We start from the raw sequence: 20,383 nt of genomic DNA, 5'->3' as shown, positions 1-20,383 counted from the left end.
TAAATGCTTGTTTACACCCTCAGACTTCACATTTTGTCTTCAGTACTCACAATCTGACTCATTTTCTGTTTACATGCCGTGAGAAAGATGCAAAGAAAGGCTGACTCCTGGAAATACTTGACATTCTTTTTAGGCTAATTTTGTCCTGAGCTTGGCTGAAATGGCTCATTTTGAACCACTCATAAAAGGATGTCTGCAGCAGGGGAAACAGAGTATTTTCATTTCAGACAGCCCCACTGCATTATATTCCCTGATTTTCATCAAAACCAGACCATGTTTACTTGTCCTTTTGGCCTCAGGGTCACTGTTTTTTCTCTAAATCGGTTTAGTTCTAAGCAATAATTTTCATTCGTTCTTGAGTTTCCCACAAAAACCTAAACAGTGGCAGCCCGATATAGCTGTGAACATTTTCCTCCCCTCTGAAGTGAAAAAATAAAACAAACAAAACAACAAAAACCAGACAATGGAAAAACTACCCTATGAACTCTCCAATAACAATTCCCAAGCCCATGGACATGCACCCCAGGTGAACAGCCTGGAAATCCATGGGGAAATGATTGCTTTTGTCCCAAGGCTTCCCTGCAGGCATCACTGATGCTTCCTTGGCTCCTGAGGAGAGAGGTGTCTGCTGGGGTGGAAGAAATTCTGTCCTGTGAGGGAGACACTGGCACAGGTTGCCCAGGAAAGTTTTGGCTGCCCCATCCCTGGAAGTGTTGAAGGCCAGGTTGGATGGGGCTTGGAGCAACCTGGGCTGGTGGGAGGGGGTTTGAGCCAGAGGATCTTTAAGGTACCCCCCAAACCCAACCCAACTTGTGATTCTAAGAACTGAGGAGAAATACAGATGGGGCAGGCAGGAGACTGGGCAGAATCGCAGGATCATGGAACATCAGGCTGGAAGGGACCTCAAGGAGCATCTGGTCCAACCCTTCTAATACTGCTGTTTACACGAGGTGTCTCAGCACCTTGTGAAGATTAAAACTTTGCAGAGTGGGGGAACCCACCCCTTTCCCTGGGAGACCATTCCAATGTCTGACTGTCCTCTGAGGGAAAAATCTTCCTCTGGTGTCCAATCGGAATCTCCCCAGGAGCAGCTTGTGCCCATTGCCCCTTGGATTGTCCATGGGACTCCTTGTCAAGAGGAAGTCTCCATCTTCTTTATAGCCCCCCTTTAAGTATTGGAACATTGGAATAAGGTCTCCCCTAAGCCTCTTCTCAAGGCTGAACAAACCCAGTTGGAGAGGAGAGGAGAAGGGGGAGAAGGGAGAAGGGAGAAGGGAGAAGGGGAAGGAGAGAAGGAGAGAAGGAGAGAAGGAGAAGGAGAAGGAGAAGGAGAAGGAGAAGGAGAAGGAGAAGGAGAAGGAGAAGGAGAAGGAGAAGGAGAAGGAGAAGAAGGAGAAGGAGAAGGAGAAGGGAGAAGGGAGAAGGGAGAAGGGAGAAGGGAGAAGGGAGAAGGGAGAAGGGGAGAGGGAGAGGGGGAGAAGGGGAGAAGGGGAGAAGGGGAGAAGGGGAGAAGGGGAGAAGGGGAGAAGGGGAGAAGGGGAGAAGGAGAGAAGGGAGAAAGGAGAGAAGGGGGAAGGGGGAAGGGGGAAGGGGGAAGGGGGAAGGGGGAAGGGAGAAGGGAGAAGGGAGAAGGGAGAAGGGAGAAGGGAGAAGGGAGAAGGGAGAAGGGAGAAGGGAGAAGGGAGAAGGGGAGAAGGGGAGAAGGGGAGAAGGGGAGAAGGGGAGAAGGGGAGAAGGGGAGAAGGGGAGAAGGGGAGAAGGGAGAAGGGAGAAGGGAGAAGGGAGAAGGGAGAAGGGAGAAGGGAGAAGGGAGAAGGGAGAAGGGGAGAAGGGGAGAAGGGGAGAAGGGGAGAAGGGGAGAAGGGGAGAAGGGGAGAAGGGGAGAAGGGGAGAAGGGGAGAAGGGGAGAAGGGGAGAAGGGAGAAGGGAGAAGGGAGAAGGGAGAAGGGAGAAGGGAGAAGGGAGAAGGGAGAAGGGAGAAGGGGAGAAGGGGAGAAGGGGAGAAGGGAGAGAAGGGAGAGAAGGGAGAGAAGGGAGAGAAGGGAGAGAAGGAGAAGGGAGAAGGGGAGAAGGGAGAGAAGGGAGAGAAGGGAGAGAAGGGAGAGAAGGAGAAGGGATTCACAGCCCCCGACTCTCTCGGGGCTGAGGCAGCCGCAGCTCCCCGGCTCCGGCCGGGCTGGGCCAGCGGCGGTGACGTCACCCGCCCGGCAACCGCGCGTGGGGAGGGAGGGAGGGGAGGTGGAGGGGGTGGTGCGTGCGGCTCTCGCGGGATTTGGCGACCCCCGCGGCGGGGCGGGGCGGGACCGTGCGGGGGCGGGGCCGCGGGTGCCGGAGCTCCGCCTGAGGCGAGGCGGTGGCGGGGAGCGTAGGGAGGAATCTGCAGCTGCTTCTGCCCCGGGCCGCCGGCGGCTTGGAGCAGCCCCTTTCACACCCGTAGCGGCACGGATGGAGCTGCCGTGTCCGGCTTGAGCGTGTCGGCGGGATCCCGAGCCGCTCCGCCGAGCCCGGGACGGGCGAGCGGGCGGGCGCAGCATGGGTGAGCGCGGCGGGGAAGGGTGGGCACCGGGAGGCGCGGCGAGACGAGACGAGACGAGACGGGACTGTCCCCCCCCCCCCCCCGCTACCCCCTCCCTCTTCCCGCTCCCCCGGGGCCGCCTTCGCCGCCCTTTGTCTGAGGGGGGGAAAAGCGCGGACCGGGGGTGTCCGGGAAGCGGCGCTTCGGGGCATCCCCCGGGGAAGCAGCGTTGCCGGTAGCCGGTGCCATGGCGGGGATCGGTGGAGGGGCGGGAGGAGCGGGAGGTGGCGGCGGCAGGTGCCCGCAGGTGCCTGGGGAAAGGCGCTGTCGGCTCGGCGGGACGAGGCGCGGCGGCGGGGCGGGGAAAGGCCGGGGCTGGGGCCGCTCCCTCCTGGCCGGGCTGTCCCGGGGGGGCAGCTCCGGAGGTTACGGAGGTTACAGGAGGTTTTTCGGTGGGGAGAGCGAGGTTTGCTGTGGTACAGTGAACGCTGAGACAGTTGTGGTTGGAGGGAGCTTGGTTGGGGAGTTTTCCTGGTTAAATTCAGCCCTTTCGGTGTTTTTCGCCCAGCTGAGCCTTCACCCGGTTCTTCACCGAGGTGTTGGCTTAAAAAAAAAAGCAGGCGCACAACAACTCGAGGTGCTTCTCTTTTCATAATGTGCCAGTTTAGGTTTAGACTTGAAATAATCGGTTGCACTGGGTCTGGATTCTACTGTGAACGCATCTGCATAGGCAAGTATGAAAGAGTGACTTAAACACCACTTTTTAGAGCCCTCTGTTTTTATACTGAGTTCCTCAGTGGGGCTTCAGAATGGTCCTTGACCCTTTTTGTCAGTCTCTGTTATCCTCACTCACGTTTCACCCCTTTCTCAGCTGTGTAATGTGCACCTGGAGGGGTGTGTGGAAGTGTGTGTGTGGCAGTGGTTTTCCTGTGTTGAGTGAAGAGGTTTGTGTGTTCACACTGCTGCACGCAACGTGTCGTGTTTGAGCGTGATTTGAAAGGTTTCTAAGTGAAAGGACACCTGGGTTTTTGATAGCTCTGCTGCCTCCTCCTTGTACGTGAAAAAAAAGAAGTACATGGTGTGCAGGGAGTGAAGTGATATGTGCTCCTCCTGATCAGAGTTCCTCCTGGTTGTCAAGATGTGCTTTAAGTGTTTTCATCTTGGTAGTATTAAGAGGTCAAAACACAATTAAAATAAAGACTGCAAATCTAAAGTGAAGTTGGTGGTTTAGGTTATGATACAAACCAAGCTCTTAAGAAATCACCTTTTGGTGCCCCTTGTGATAGTTCAGACTAGGTAAGAAATACTGTTTCTTTCCTTTTGGGCTGTATTGTCTTGCTTGTGAGTGAAAAGTGTCTGTCCAGGTCATTGCTGTGGCCTCTGATGGTAATTACTAAAGCGTAAAGCTTTAGTGTGCTTATTAAACATCTTGAACTCAAGATTGTGTATTTTAATGTGAAATACCAGAGAATTTACAAATGTGAGGTCTATGTTTCTAAAATTATTAGTGTACAATTAGGAATGCTGTATAAGACTCAATAAAGCACCAAGTCCATTGTCTGACTAATGATTATTATAAGACATTGTTTTATGTACTTTTTTCCTTTCCTTTTCTTGAATGTGGCTTCTCTCTTGGCCTCTTGTTACTGTAGTGAACATGTTAGTACTAGTTCAGAGGTGACTGAATTGAGTGGGTGCATACACTCCATGTCAAGTATTGTTATTGTATGGGTTGTAATAACCATAACAATTTGTGTGCCTGGGCAATTATGGAACAGTTTCTGCCAGAATGCTGGCAGACTTCTATAAATGATTGCAGAATGATCCTAGAGCCTTTTACATAGCTTTTCTACAAAGCTGCTCTCCTGTATTCAGATTTTCAAGTGTTACTGTTTTGTGACTAAAAGCAGAGAGGAATGTGCAGTAAAACATCTCTAAAAAGGAGAGTGAGAAAAAGATGAGTGAGTAAAAGAACTCCATACTCACTATATTTAGTGATAGCCTCCTGCTTACCTTGGGAAGTCATTATTTTGTTTTTTGATTATTGATGTCATGGTAGAGCTGGCTCTTGATACAATATTATTTGTCATTTATGGAAGAAGTTTAATATGCATGAGGGGGCTTAGAGGGGCCTGTTGGGGTATCTGCTTGACAAGCTGAAGGGTTTCTGAGATTTATGGGGAAGTATCAACAGGGCAGTATGACTCTGAAGGAACCAAAAGGAGAAGAGCAGAAATACAGACTGTCTTGGGAGGTTCTTTTATGTTCTTACTAATTTTATGTAGTAGCTGGAAATTAATGTTGCATGAGCACATGTCATTGAGATGCTTGAAAGATATGGAGGAGGAGGAGGATGCTAACAGGGTGACAAAATCTAGAGCATATAAAGTTGCTAGTAATGCCCAGTGTCATGCTTAAGCTCCATCATTATAATTCTTTGCCTTCTGTACTAGATGAGTCATTTGTATTCAATATATGTCTTTATTTGTTGTCTTTGCTTGGTATCTACTTACAGGGAGGCAGAGTGCCATGGTTTGGTGCCTTGTAACATCTGTCCAGTTTACTTCTATGGCTCAGTAACAGATAATTTTGCTAATTACAGTTTAGAAATGCTCTGACTGTACAACTTGCTTACTAACAGAAAGGTTGAGCTAAATTGGCAGTGCCCAACTGGTTTTTGTGACTTCCCAACTAAGAATGAAATATTCCAGCAACAATTGATAAGTTGCTGCAGTGGTACAGTAAAATCTACAGGGCTTCTCTGTGTCTTCCTTGATATATGCAGTTCTGCCTCCTTCCCCCCTAAATTTGGGCAAGCTTTGATTTGTGGTGGCTACAAATTAGTACATTGGAATTTGTTGCATTTTATATTTAGAAAATTTTAGAATGTGGCAGTAGTTCATGAAGCCAGAATTACTTCTTCATTGTTAACAGAATGTGTATAAATATACGTAAATATATATATATATATACATCTATTTGGTCTACAGAAAGCATTTAGCAAGCACATGCAACATTAAACTTGTGTGAAGCCTTTTGCTTTCTTCACCTTCGAGTTGACATCAGAAAAAAGCCTAGAAGGTTTTTTAAGCAGGCTGAATACTTACAAGGTATTGTCACAGGGGCAGTGACAGGTTCTTATTCACTAGTAGCCTTACAAGAACCAATTAAAACATTAATGCAATGGTTTGTTCTCTGATATAAAAAAAACAACAAAAAAACAAAACATGAAACGAACAACAAACAAAACCAAACAGCCCCCCCCTTCTCCCCTGAAATCCACTCTAAATGCCACCAAACAAATGGGACTGGGTAGATGAAATCTTTCCTCTAGTATTTTTCCCAAGAAGTATTTAAGATGTGATGTACAGTTAAACTTTATTCACAGTAAACCACTGAAGAAAAAAAAAAACTACTTAATCAGAATCATGAGTTATTGAAGCCCTTTTGTACTGGGGTACTTGATGAGCCTAATCTTGACAGACCAGCTGTGCTTGTGCAGGCAATGTTGAGCAAAGAGCTTTCTTGTTATCGTTTTCTTTGTTCTAGACAAAACTGCAAGGGAAGATGATGGGAAGTTGACCTCTGGAAGAGAGATGCCTAAGCTGCTGGGAAACAAAATTACGATTACACAGAAGAGTTGATGTATGCAGGGTTTTGGTCAAAGTAGAGGAGAAATCCTTTCAAAAGGTACTGGAGATTCTGCCAGCTCAGCTCTTGCTTTTTTTGTCTTTCAAAGAATGTAAGAGCTGCTGTGCTAAGATTCCTGTCTGTGGGGGCAGGTAGGGAGGAAGAGGATGTGGAAAGCTGGTATTTATTTATTTTTTTAAATTAAAAAAAATGGCAATTAGTAATTGATGGACTTGCTCAAAAGGTGCTTGTAATTTCACCAGAACTTTTTTTTATAGATAGGGATTTAAGAATGGGGACAAAGAGGAGCATGGCTGTTGTCCTCCAAAACTGCCTGTGGCTGTGAAAGTTCCCTTGTAGCACAAATGTGTGTGTGTTTGTGTGTGTTTGTGTGTGTTTGTGTGTGTGTGTGAAATGTCCCTTCAGCTGACACACTTCCTTAAAGTTGCTGCTTGTTCTGCCTCACTCCTCTACTATTTAGAAATGGTGGCTGTTTGATGGCTTCAGGTTGAGACATCTCTCTACGTATACTTTGTGTATCAGCCATTGTGGGTGCTGGTCACCTTTACTGCATGATTATTTTAATTTTGGTAGCACTTAGTATCTTGGGGAGAGTTGATCAGAGCTCTGTGTGTGTGTGTGTGTGTGTGTGTTATTCAGGACTTCATGCAGGGGTGTAAGTATGTTTGCTGTCATGATTGCTTTTGTTTTCCTGACAGTTCTTGAGAGTTCTTGCTTCAGCTAGGTAGAATCTTTGAAGTGTCTTCACCTGCACTGCTCTCCTTCACTCCATTGTCTGCCTCTGTTCGTTTTTTTTTTTTCTCTTTTAATGGGTTTTTGTTGCATGACTGCAGGAAGCCCGTATTCAGGCCCTGTGTCTTAGAATCATAGAATTGGCTGGGTTGGAAGGGACCTCAGAGATCATCAAGTCCAACCCTTGATCCACTCCCGCTGCAGTTCCCAGCCCATGGCACTGAGTGCCACATCCAGGCTCTTTTTAAATATCTCCAGGGATGGAGAATCCACCCCTTCCCTGGGCAGCCCATTCCAATGTCTGATCACCCTCTCAGTAAAGAAATTCTTTCTAATGTCCAACCTAAACCTCCCCTGGCACAACTTGAGACCTCTTGTGCCCTCTTGTCTTGCTGAGAGTTGCCTGGGAAAAGAGCCCAACCCCCCCCTGGCTCCAACCTCCTTTCAGGGAGTTGTAGGGAGGGATGAGGTCTCCCCTGAGCCTTCTCTTCTCCAGGCTGAACACCCCCAGCTCCCTCAGCCTCTTCTCATAGGATCTGTGCTCGAGTCCCTTCACCAGCCCAGTTGCCTCCTTTGGACCTGCTCCAGCACCTCGATATCCTTCCTGAACTGAGGGGCCCAGAACTGGACACAGGACTCAAGGTGTGGCCTCACCAGCACTGAGGGCTGTGAGGAGTCTGGGGCTGTGAGGTGGCTGCCCAATCTGTCCCACTCCAGATGTTGTTGTTCTGCTCTTCCCATCCATTTTTCTTCCTTGGAATTACTGTCACATATGCCTACTGGTCCCTAACCCATTTTCATAAAAATTACTTTTAGGAAAGAGCAGTAATTGAAGTGCTTGAAGTGCCTTAGGGCACCTGGAGGGAAGGGCAAGTTGATTACATGGAATTCCTTGCTAGAAGGTCTGGAGTGTAGTGATTTCTAGCAGGTAGTCCAACCTGTGATTGCAGCCTGAACAATAAAACATGTCTCTGTCCACTGCAGGGCTCTAGGCCTTTCCTCCTGTTCCTTTTAAAGTTTTTTGGGTTTGTTTAATTTGGCTTGCTTTATTTTGTAGTGTAGTTAAACTCTGTTCAACTCTCTTTTTTTTTTTTTTTTTTTTTTTCCCTGACAGTCTTTCTTTCCAGTGAAGTTGCTTTTCTCTTTTAACTCTGACTTGTGAATTTGCTAATGATCTAACACGTGCCCCACTCCCTATGAAAGTGATGCCTGTGCCTTTCTGTCCCTTATCATTTTGGACTTCCAGACACGAGAAATAGTTTTATATAACTTTGATGTTTAAGTGTCACCCTGCTGTGGTGCCTCGGCTGGGCTGTCCTATCACCCTGGTTGTTAGAGGGACTGAAGTATCATAGAATGTCAGGTTGGAAGGGACCTCAAGGATCATTTGGTCCAACCTTTCTAATATTATTGTTTATGTAAGGTGTCTCAGCACCCTGTAGAACTGAGACTTAAAACTTTCCAAAGTGGGGGAATCCACTGCTTCCCCTGGGAGAGCATTCCAATGCCTGACTGTCCCCAGAGTGAAAAATTTACCTTTTGTGTCCAGTAAGTACTAACAGTGCCTGCCCTATTGCCTCTTTTCTGGAGCAATCCAATCCTTGCTGTGCTAAATGAAAGCACACTAAAGATTTGAGTTTGTTGCTGGCCTCACAGTGAGCAGGATGTTCACCTGGATGGCCTTTGCAGGTTCCTCTCACCCTAAATATTCTGTTTCTCAGTGTAAACTTTGTTTCATTTGAATAATCCTGTGATGCCAGCACAGCTATTTACTTTCTCTGACTAATGCTGACAAGTATTTTTTTGGGTGGGATTTTGTTTAATTACCCTAGATACATGAGGAATTTACTTTCTTTATCTGAAATCAATGTGAAATTTTGCTCTTTCAGAAACTTTATATGAAGAAATCAAAGGACTGTAGGTATTTTGTATCACTATATCTGCATGTCCTGAAAGATTTAAGACCTGCCACTCTCAGAGTCCTTAAGACTGGAGAAGCCACAGTGTGCATCTGTCTGCCAAATGAGTTAAATCTTTCCACTTTTGAGGTGATGTACACTGGGAGGGAATATGAGGTCATTTAAAATACTAAGTTAACTTTTATTAAAGGAATATATCTTGACTATAATATGGTCAGGGTGTCAGGCAGAATTGATTTCAATGTAATAAATTGGAATCTAATATTTCAAATTATTAAAAAAATAAACCATTTTCCTTTAAATTCAGCAGTTTGAACAGGGATAGTTTATGATGGTATGGGAGAGGGTTGCAGTTGGAGCTCTCTGCTGAACTCTGGAAAAGGAAGTGGGGATCTGCTTGTGTCCCTTAGTGCTGAAGAGTATTTTAATTGTTAACTCTGAATTTAAACTTAACATTATTATTAAAGAAAGAATGAATTTTATCACCTTAATACTTTATCTGCTTGAAGCTATAATTTTATTAAAATGGCTTAAGATCATGCTGCTTTCTTAACAGTACCTAAATCACCATGAACATGATACTTTGTTACAATAGAGAATATTTAGCTGGTTTTGGTATTAAGCAATACTGGGTAATCTCTTTTTTTTTTTTTTTTTTTTTTTAAACTTTGCTTCCACAGCACTCGAGTCTCTGCTGCTGTGAATGTATTTTTGTAGATCGGAGTTATTAATGATTTTTACTTTAGTTTTAAATTAAAAAGGCAGTTTTGCCAGAGTTCCTGGAAACTTGCCTGATTTATCTGTTAAAGGAGACTCTTAGGTCATCAGTTTCTACCTCCTGGATAAAATTGCTAAGTGATCAGTTTTAGTCAGATGTTTTTGACTGTAAATGCAGCTTGATCTTCTTAAACTGGTGCTGAAATCCAGTCTCACTCTTCACTTACCCCTGGCTAGTGAGTCTTGTCCTCTTCCCTTGCTTGTATGAGCTGAACCTTCTGAAGCTTCCCTGTCTTCCTAGATTAGCTTTTAGCTTTTAGTCAGGCTGGCTCTCCAGAGACTGAGACTAAGCATGTGGTTGCAAAAAAACTGAATGGAAGCAGGAGGAGGGGAAGAACACTGCTTCCAGTGATCTTACCCACAGCACATTTACAGCAGTCACTGAAAGTTGTGCCTGATAGAAAAGTGTCTTCCAGTTTTTAGCTCTTTTAATTCAGTTGTGGATTTATTGGAAACATACCAGTTTACCTTAATTCTGCTCACAGCAGTGTTTGTGGGTTCTTTTCCAAGCTGTAGTGTTTCTTCGCTTTTTCAAGAAAAATGCAAAGGCAGAAGATAAGAAAACTTCTCAGGATGATTCAAGTAATTTTCTAAAAATGCATCTTTGGGACTGAGGAGAGAAAAGTCTCTACCTTTGCTGTTGAAGGAATTAAACTGCTAGTTTCTTGAAGTTTTTACTCTCTAGTAAATGCCAATCACATCATTTAACTCTGAACTTTTATCCCTTATAATGAAAGGATTTGTTTTAAGGCTGCTTTGCATGTAATCTCCCATCCAGAAGTCACCCTGTGGGTGCAGTTTCCCACTGTACTTCAGGATAACTCCAGGCTGCTGCCAGAAGCAGACAGAGCTTTGTGATGGGTCTTGCCATGGCCCTGGTGGTTGATTCTGTGGTGTGAACTGATAAGCTGAGTGGTGAGGAAGAGAGGCTTGTGCCAGGTTTGTCATCTTGTCCTCAAGCTGAGTGACCTTACTCTGCACACCATCAGCTCCTGTGCAGGAGAGTAGATGGGGCTGTATTTCAGGAGCTGCAGAAGGGAGAATGTTTTTACTTTTTCATTTAAGCCTACAGTTATTTTACACTAGGTCCATTGGTTTCTTCTGAGCATTGGATTAATTTTTCTCTCCAAGTGTTCATGATCCAGCAAACTGATAATTTCGAAACATTCTTGTTCCTGATCTTTAAAATGCTTTTTAAAACTGTCATCCTCCCTCATCCGGTTTTAGCCATGCAAATGTCCTTTTAAAACTTGATTCTTTTTCTTTTTTGGTTTGATAACTCTTTTAAAGAGAAAGCAGTTCCTAAGCAGCTAGAATTTGTTATTGCTGTTCTTTTTGTATTTCTGTGGGTTTTGCTTCTGGTTTTTCCCAGTAATCTTTTGCAAAGAAGACTGAGCACAGTATGTAAAAATATGCTTATGGCTTTCTATATCCTGATTTTCTACAGGTGATCAGGACTTTAATGTTGCCATCACTTAAATACTTTTATGCAGTTTGGCTTCTTTAGTACTGTCATAAATCAATCAAATGCCAGATGAACTAGAATAAGCAATCCTAAAACTTCAGTTAAATTTTATTACCCATGTAAACATCTGAATGTTTCTGTTGGGGAAGTTATTAACTACTGGAACAGACTGTCGAGGGAAGCACTTGATCCATCATTTCTTGATGTGATCAGTCCCTTGGATGATGCACATATCAGTGCATCCTTTCATCTTCCCGTTTGGCAGATTTAGTGATCATGGGATGATTCAAGATACTGGCCTGAGCTGGGTCCAACTGGAAGAGAACCAGCTGCCTGATTTGGCAACAAACTGAACAGGCACACCCTGGAGCAGCACAAGGGAAGAGGCAGCAGTGTGGGAATGAGCAGGGAGAGAGCATGCAGGGTCACTCCTTCATCCTCAGCTTGTTGGAATCTTTGTAAGAAACTCTACTGTCTGAATGACTAAATCAACAGTTCCTGAAAAGCAGAGCCCATCTGTTTGGTTTCCTAAGTGGTTAAGTGAAGATTACTCTTTTGTTCAGGGTTTTTAGTACATGACTTCACAAATTCAGCTGGGTTTGCAAGCTGCCTGGGAGTGTGGACAGAGTTTCAGGTGACTATAAGAAGAGTGGGGTCTGTTTGTTTGAAACCTCAGTGTCCCCAGCAGCACTTCTTTATGTGTTCATTTGAGTTAGTGCTGTTCTGAAGCCAGGTAAAATGAGATGCCATTCTGAAACTGGGGCAGTGGAAGTGCTGAGGGGAATAAAAGCAGATAAGTCAATCCCATCCTGTCGTGAGTATGGTAGGTAAAGAACTAGCAGGTCCTTCAGAAAAGTGCAAACAGCAGAATATAGGCCTTTTGTTAAACATAAATTACTATAAACTATGCTTGTTGGCTCATAGTGCTTTGCTTGCCTGACTCAAGCTGCTGGTGGTACTGAAAATATACCTTGTTCTTCACCATGGAGAAGGAGACTGTCTGTGAAGTGGAGGAGTATAATTAGAAACATTGCATTATCATTTTCACATTATGCACATTATAAGCCTGAGTACAGCAGGATCTGCTTTTACTGCATACCAGTGTCTGTGTAAGGATGTGGTCCAGGGAAGTGGGGAAATGGGAAAATCTCATGTGAAACCCTTTGCAGCTTGGGAACTTGAAGGCATTTCTTGTAGCTGTATGTGCTACAGGGTTGTGTGTGAGTTAACAGTGTGGTTACTCTCAAGGAAGAGCACAACAGAGAGTGCAGAAAATTGCTTCCTGTAGTTTCATGTGTTGTCATCTTGCTAGATGCTTCTTTTGGGAGAAGAATGTTTTCTCTTTTAGTCTAAGTGCTGCATCCTTATTGAGACAGAAGCATAAAATACAGGTATAGACTGTAATATAAATGGCTTCTAATGTGTAAGTAGTATAAAAAAAAAAAAGCCCAGCCCTGGTGGATAACTAGTAACAGCCTCAGGCCTGAGGAATGGCAGATGAAATAAAGCTGTTTATGAAACATGAGATGCACTGTCAGTAGAATAAGACACCACCTGCATCTCTATGCATCAAGATGACCATGCTGATTTCCTATCATCACAGTTACTGGATATTGCCCTACCATACTGGTAAGTCCTGGCCTATATCTTTTTAAAAGCTGGGGTTATATTGGTGATTTTTCTTTCCTCTTGATTTTACATTTTTTTTCATGTAGGTGAGTCACCAGGGTTGTAGCTGGTAGTTGTGAAATAGGTGTGGCCAGTCAAAAGGCTTTCCTTTGTGTTTCTGAAATCATAACCACTTCTTCAGGGGAATGTGTTGAGAATGGTTGAGATGAGGTTTGGCTTTCTATGAACTGACCACAGTGCCTGGTATCCCTTGCCCCAGAGAGTTTTTCATTACCTCCTGTAAGGTCTCTGTTCCCTCCTCAAATTCTTCAAATACTTGTGTTACTATCAATTAGCTCTGCAAGACAGAGCACATGCTGGAGCTGCTTCCAAGCTGCATATTTGGTGATCAGCCAACCATCAGGTTAAAAGATGAGTTTTAGGGCAGTCCTGAAGTCTCTTTTCCTCAGGCAGGGCAGTGATTTGGGTTCTTCAGTGCTGACTTTGCAAAATAAATAGTTTAAAAAAAAAAAAAAAAAGGCAAAAAGGTACAACTCTTATTGTTGAACTTCTGCTTTTCTGACACATTTCAACCAAAGGGGTGTAGAGGGAAAGAACTGTTGGGTGTGAGTCAGGAGGACAGGCTGATAAGGATGCTCAGGTGAACCTACGTTTTTCAAGTGCTCGAGATTATGTTCAGGTAGGTAAAAAAAAACCTGCAAGGGAGTGAGGGGTGGATGAGTGATGTGCTGCAGATGGGCCAACAGGAACCTCCTGTGGTTCTGATGTGTCTGGCTGCTGGGTGGCATCAGCAGGACAGTAGCTAGCAGGTCCTGGGGAGTGGTTGTTTGTACCTGGCACTCTGGAGGCAGCCTCTAAAATTCCCTGTCCAGTTTTGCTCCTCCCTTGCCTCAAATGCAAGGAGGATGCCAACAAACTGGAGAGGTGAGTGTGGTTAGGAGGCTCGTGCCTATAGCATGCAAGAAGTTGGTCTAGCCTGGAGAAGAGGAAGCCACTGTCTCCTTGGAGGCACTGGGAAAAAATGTAAATCAGTGGCTGCAAGTTAGGGCAAGAATATTTCCTACTGAACATAATGGGGAAAAAATTGCCACAAGAATTGAGTTCCAGAAAAGGTATTCACCGTGGCTGTTTTGTCTCCATCCTTTGAAGGCTTTCCAAGTTTAGCTGGACAGTACTTTGAGTGACCTGATTGGACTTGATTAGCCTTGCTCTGGCCACTTTTGGAGTAAGCAATCTCCAGAGATCCTTTCAACCCTTGTTTTTCTGTGGCTGGATGTATTGGAAGCCATACAGGTTTCAATCATGACCTTAATGAGATATGCTTAAGTCCTTCTAAGTTCATGTTATAAATGGATGTTTAAAGAACTTGTTCTCCTAATTTTTAGAACATAATTGAGCTAATGAAGCAATTTTATCTCCTTTAAAACTATCTGACTGAGATTGTATGGTGCCCTTGAGCATTTGTGGTTTTGACTGTTGTAAAAATCCATTGCAAAAGGATTTCTCTGAATGCTTTTCAATCAACAGTTCAGTTTTTGTATTGACTAAAATGTCCATATTAAAATGTAAATTACTTTATTAATGCCATAATTAGTATGGACTGTCCTGACAACATGGAGTCAGACAGGAACACTTGTCCCTGTTTTAAAGTTAAGCATATTCTGTGGTTTTTGCCAGATTCCAATCTGGGATCATCCAGGCTATTGCATCATGCCTGTTTTTAAAGATGAAGGGAAAGCTTTGTGCATGCTCCAAATGATGCTTTTAAGGATCCATAAATTTATTAAAAAGCCAGATTCTTGCCAGGGTTGCAGAAATACTAATTGTCATTCTGAATTAGATATGTGCCAAATCATAGGCCATCTATCAAAGCATTTTTGCATTTTTTTTGTAGTGTTAAGGGAGTTTTCTTTTGGTTTAAACCCAAAAGGCTTTCAGAGACTTTCTTGTTTTTGTAACTCATGAATTTGGAACCTGGAGCTATGATCGTGCTGTCCTTTTTGGCAAAAAGAGTCCTGGAAAAAATCTGCAGGAGGAGCTGAAGCTTTTGTAGTAACATGGGGTCCTGATATTGAAGAAAAGAAACTTAGACAACTCAAATACAGTATTTTGTTGTTGTTTTGTGGTGGGTTTTTTTAGAGGGTGATGACTTTGTAAAAACAATTCCAACTAAAATAAGCAACAGAATCTTCAGCTTCAAATGTATTTTTGTGAGGTAATTATCTAGTAGAGGTTTTAAGAGAAAAACTTAGAAATGTGGTGTTGACCCTGTGGTACTTTTACTGCTTATTTGGTGCTTTGGATGTGAAATAAATCTAAATGAGGCATTGTTTTTTTTTTTTCTTTGTTCTTCAGAGTTTTTGGCATGGCTTTGTTTTAGCAGCTTTTGTAATTCAGTGTTTTGTGACTCACCTTGAATGTTTTGCCAAATAGATGTTATAAAATTAACTTAAGAGAAGGAACAGAGGAAGAGGCGTAGATCTATATATGGAACAGTGTCTGAGTCATGACATAAGAAAACGTGATGTTTTTTTAAAGTACTTTCCCTTGTGCCCTCTGACAGCCCTGGTTAATTGGAGTTTTTCACCTTTCTGAAGACATTTACCACTTTTTCTGCAGGTGTCATCTCTCATTTCCAGGCTGGTTTCTTGGGGTGAGTTCTACTTGGGCAGAAGAAAATAGCAAATAGCACGAAACATCATTTTCTGCTTACTGTAACTTTGCAGATAAAAACATTTTGACCTCTTCTGTTCTTACAAAGTGGGAGGAGGCAGGGGTTTTACTCTAATATTGTATGTCTCCTCTTGCTGTGAAGGGAGGAGTCTGGCAATTCTTGCTTATGGAAGTGAGGGGGTCAGTCAGATACAAATTGTAATATTTATGCAGTTTGCAACTGAGTTTGAGAAGTATTTCTGATAATATTGGAGAAGACATGACTGGATGGGTGTTTTAGCATCAATTTCATGTGCCTGCAGTGAGGAATGTAGCACTAAAATACCTTTTTCCCAGCTGGCTGGTAATGATTATTTATCATCTATAGAATACTGCTGAAGAATTATGAGAATATGTGTGGAAATTATTTGTTTCAGGGAGGTGAAAATTGACAGCCTTTTAATTTGAAGCATCTTTTATCATGCACAGTGGCAGGCATTAAAGTGGCAGCCACTCTAGAAAATTATGGGAGGCTGGAGTAGGAAAACGAGACATGCGTGGTTTGCATCTTTAGTGCTTGAGGACAGGCTGCTGCAAGGGGATTTCAGCTATTCTGCTTAATTTCTTTCACAAAGTACCTGCTAATTATAGTGGAGCCAGCTTGAGAAGCTGGGGTTTGACATTTGTACCACTAGAAGTGGTGAATTTCTCCTTACTTGAAATAGTTTGGGTGGCAAAGGGTCCATTTTTACAGTTTTCAGTTGTTCTTTCTCCTAATTGTTTCAGCCATTCTTACTGGACTGTAAAATTAGACATTATCATTTATGAAAAATGTATGGTGAGTCACTTCTTGGAGAATGCACCCCTTGACTTGCCCAATCTAAAAATGCCAGGCAGATCCAGGGCAATTTCCAGATGAACCAGTTCTGTGTTGACAGAACCCAGGCTTTAGACGGTCTCACGGGTAAACAGCTATTTTTGTTTATATTTTCCTTTTTTAAGGCAAGCTATTGATGTAGAGGGATTGTTGCTCCAAGGAGAAAATGTTTTTACTAGAATGGGCTGTTGCAGCATGGAGCAAACTACCAAAGAGCTAAGGAAAAATAGGAAGCGTTGCTGGGTGGAAAGAAAACCAAACCAAAACAGAGAAACTACTCAAATCACCTTTTCACTGACTTTGACAGGAGCTGGAGCAGCCTGGTGATGGTAATGTCTGGAATTTTATGATTGGGATATCAGGGGCATAGCAGCTAGAAGGTGTTTCTGGGAGTGGCTGAAATTAATTTCAGTTTGGCCAACTTCTGGAGAGTTGTGTCAGGTGCAGATGTAAAGTCAAAAGTGAGAGAAACTTTAATGAGAGATCTGACAGATCTTGTGACTCAGAAGAAGTCTGAAAGTCACAGATTTTTCTCTGAAAGAGAGTATACTAAAGCCAGGTACTGACATGTTCTTTTAGTCGTGTGGTTTATCTAACACTGTGGTAAAATCTCATTAAAAGGTTTCTGTGTCTGAAGCACAGAATGATTTGGGTTGGAAGGGTCTTTGCAAGATCATCCAGGCCAACCCCTCTGCCATGGACAGGGACGTCTTTTACCCCACCAGGTTGTTCAAACTCTTATGCAGCCTGGCCTTGAACACCTCCAGTGATGGAGCATCCACAGCTTCTCTGGAAAACCAGTTCTCTCTAACAAAAAAACTCTTTTTGTTACCACCCTCATCATAAAGACTTTATTCCTTATGTCCAATGTAAATCTACCCTCTTTCAGTTTAAAACCATTGCCCCATGTCCTGTCACTAGAGACCTCAATAAAAAGTCCCTGTCCTTTCTCTCTTTTTCCCTTTTCCCTTTTTCCCTTCCTCTCTCTCCCTTTACTTACTGAAACAATGCAATAAGGTCTTCAGTATCATTAGAGTATAAAATGTGGTTCGAACCCATATTTCAGAATAACAGAAATACCTTTTATTCCAGTTCCTTCCCTTGTGATGGTATTTTTTTAATTTTCTCATGAAGTTTGTAGTATTTAATTAAAATGGGAATACTGATGCTGAACTTTGAGCAAGCAGTGGCCCAGATGAGGTACTGGATATTGTGAGACTTATTGTGTTTGGAAGTTGTTTGGATGCTGTGTTTTGTTTGTTTGTTTTTTTCACCTTTCCCTGGTGTGTGTTTATTTTGACTTAGTTTATATTTTTTTCTTCTAAAATCTATCTTTAGAACAGTATAAATACCCTCACTGTAAGCACTGGAGAGTACTCATTAGGTTTCTTTAAGATCTTGCAAACCATCACGTGTGTGCAGCACCTTTTTGTTGGCGATAGAAAAGATTGATCATTTTTCTGGAACACTGTAGATTTTCTTGATAACCAGTGACATGATCTCTGATTGGAAACACTTTGATTTTTAAATTCCTTTCTAAAAAGAATGGGGTTTAATCTGCTGTTGGAAGGGGGGCTGGGACTGGAAGACTGAGCTGCCACAGAGCAGTGAGGCAGAGCTGCAGGGATGAGATCTGCAGTGGGCTTGGTGTTCTGTCTGCTCAGCTTTGATGCTGGGGACATGGAAAAGGGGGCTTGTTGGGAATTTGGCCTGATTGCCAGACACTTATCTAATGTTCCATCAAACCTAATGAGCCTTCTGTGTATTGGAGTGGTTGTGAAGAGTGTTCCTTCCAAAGGAGTGAATCTTGTTGGGATCCAAACTGAGTCCTTGCTGGATGACAGCAGAGTGTTTGTTAGTGATGCTTCCAGAGTTTGGGTGGACTCAGCTGATTTTTTTGAGAATCAGCTTGGGTCCAAAAGTGTCTATTTATTCATGCTGAAGGTGTACTTACTGCCTGAAAGCAGGGTTTGTTTCTCCAGCATAGGTTTAGGTTCTCTGTGTTTGAAATAATCCACTACTGGAATAATCAGTTAACAGAAAATTAGGAGTTAATCATGTATGCTAAAAAGAAAAAGTACGTGAATAGAATGGCATGAAAACTTTTCAGTTCCATTTGCATTGTGTTGTTTTATTACAAACTAACAAAAGAATCCTGTGGCTTGGGGCAGTTTCCTTAAAACAAGGTGTTACGTCAAGGGTTGGACTTGATGATCTCCGAGGTCCCTTCCAACCCAGCCAGTTCTATGATTCTATTTGTATAGATGTGGTTGGCATTACCTAAAAGTGCCTCCCCTGCCCCATCCCTTCCTTGTGGCACAGAGGTTTGCTTGGCTGGCATGCAGGGGATCAAAGCTGCAGGAGCAGGAAGCAACTTGATGACTTTGGTGCAGAGCTGTTTATCAGGACTGGAGCTCACTTGGGAGTAGGCACAGGTAGAGATGGCAATGCTGTGTGTCATTGCTATTGCAGAGGCTGCACAGGAGGTGCTCAACCTCCTTTTGTAGGTAGAACATCTTATTTGTGATGCTCACTGCTTTCAGTAGTCCTTGTGGTGCAACTCTTTTGCAACTCTTTTGTGGAGTGTGAGTGTGATGACTGCATGGCACAGCTCAGTTGAGTCTCTCCAGAGTGTGGCTTAAACCTATTGACTTACTGCGGCCTGTGGTGAACTCTACTGTCAAATACATGTAGACTGCATGCTCTGCATTAGTTAAACACACACTTTATTTATTAATCGTTTGGAACTCTCTCCCTACCATCAGAGTTGACAGGAATCCAGTGACCTTGTATTGTTTATGCATTATGATGTTAGGATGTGGTTTCGTGGCAGTTTTTGTTTGTGTGCAAAGCAGCAAGTGGTGAGGGGCAAGGTGCGTGGATCTGCAGAGGGAAAATGCTGGTGTTGGGGACCTGACACTTACATTACCTATTTTAGGACATTTTTATGCCATCTTAGTTTTGGTCACATCCCATGGACTTGGTGCCTATTAAAGATTAGGTTGCATTAGGAGTGTTCCAGGGCTGCATAGCTTTGATTTAGTTTCAGTGAAAAGAAATCCAGATTGTTTTCTATGAGACTGCTTCACACTGTGAACTGAAGCACAATAAATGGGGGTTGTTTGGGGTTTCATTGAGAAGTGTGCTCCTCATCTGGACTGTAACAGTGATGGAGATGTTGATCTAAGTTTGATACAGTCCTGCACCCCTGGCCCTTTGGTGAGCCATTTTAGGGAGATAAACTTGCAGGAAGTTGTCATTAAATAGTTTTCTCTCGGGCTGTTTATCTGATTCACCAGTAGTATAAATAAGCACTAACTGAAGTGCAAAGCAGGGGAAGGGTCCCTGATGAATGCACAAAGAAAAGAGATGGGATCACAACATCTCTGGGTTAAGATGTCTTGGAATTACATCTCTGCAGTTTTCCTATTTTGCATCACTGATACAGCTGTCTTGGACACCATGAGGAGGAAAGCATTAAATAGTGTAGGGTCCCATCTATTCAAAGTTCAGTCCCTAGGCTGCTTCTCATACCAATGGCTGTGGGGGCCTGGAAAGGAAGTGAAGGACCTTTTTGCACAAGAAGGACCTTTTTGCACAAGAAGGACCTTTTTTCACAAGAAGGACCTTTTTTCACAAGAAGGACCTTTTTGCACAAGAGCAATGGTGAGTGGTTTTCCCAGTAATGGGGAAACGTGAGGCACTTCCCTCCTCAGTGTGACCGGAGCCACATGTGTCCCCCAAAAGAATCCTGTGGCCTTTGGGGAACTGGTTATTATGGTCCCTGGGTAAACAGGAGAGTGAATCACAGCAGCAGATGTGGAACACAGAAGAAGGAGCCTGGCTGCAGAGAGATGGAAGCTCTTAAACCAGGAAGGATTTGTCTTTGGTTGCCAAACCCTGGTGCTCACCTTACGTGTGTCTCTTACCAGCAGAGATTCATAGGACAGAACTTGTACAGTTTGGGAAGCAGGGGCTGGATTTTTAAGGGCAAAGGGGAGTCCACCAGGTCTCTATTTGAGTATTTGGGTTGTCATCAGTGACTCAGGTCAGGGTAACAGGTAATTATGTGGTGTTGAAGTGGGACAAAAAGCATTCTTATAACCACTGCATATGCTTAGATTTTATGGAGGTGTTTTTGTTGTTCAGCAATTAAACATTTGAAA

The 20,383-nt window shown here is 43.5% G+C and overlaps 1 protein-coding gene across 6 annotated transcripts in view; it reads left to right on the top strand.

The window, feature by feature from the left end:
- Positions 1 to 2,305: 2,305 nt before the first annotated feature.
- Positions 2,306 to 20,383, top strand: part of CD2AP (CD2 associated protein) — an 84,207-nt gene continuing 66,129 nt past the window's right edge. For 2 of the 6 annotated variants that reach the window (XM_071742108.1, XM_071742107.1), the window contains exons 1-2: positions 2,315 to 2,536; positions 6,065 to 6,205. In XM_071742108.1, the coding sequence (XP_071598209.1) occupies positions 6,163 to 6,205 (43 nt within the window). In that variant the 5' untranslated portion in view covers positions 2,315 to 2,536; positions 6,065 to 6,162. Of the gene's footprint in view, positions 2,537 to 6,064; positions 6,206 to 20,383 lie in introns of all 6 variants that reach the window. The other 4 variants (XM_071742111.1, XM_071742109.1, XM_071742112.1 and 1 more) reach the window with 3 other exon arrangements.

Source organism: Heliangelus exortis, chromosome 3, assembly GCF_036169615.1.
Source record: "Heliangelus exortis chromosome 3, bHelExo1.hap1, whole genome shotgun sequence".
In the NCBI taxonomy this organism is placed as follows: domain Eukaryota; kingdom Metazoa; phylum Chordata; class Aves; order Apodiformes; family Trochilidae; genus Heliangelus; species Heliangelus exortis.
This window is presented reverse-complemented; position numbering and strand designations above follow the sequence as displayed.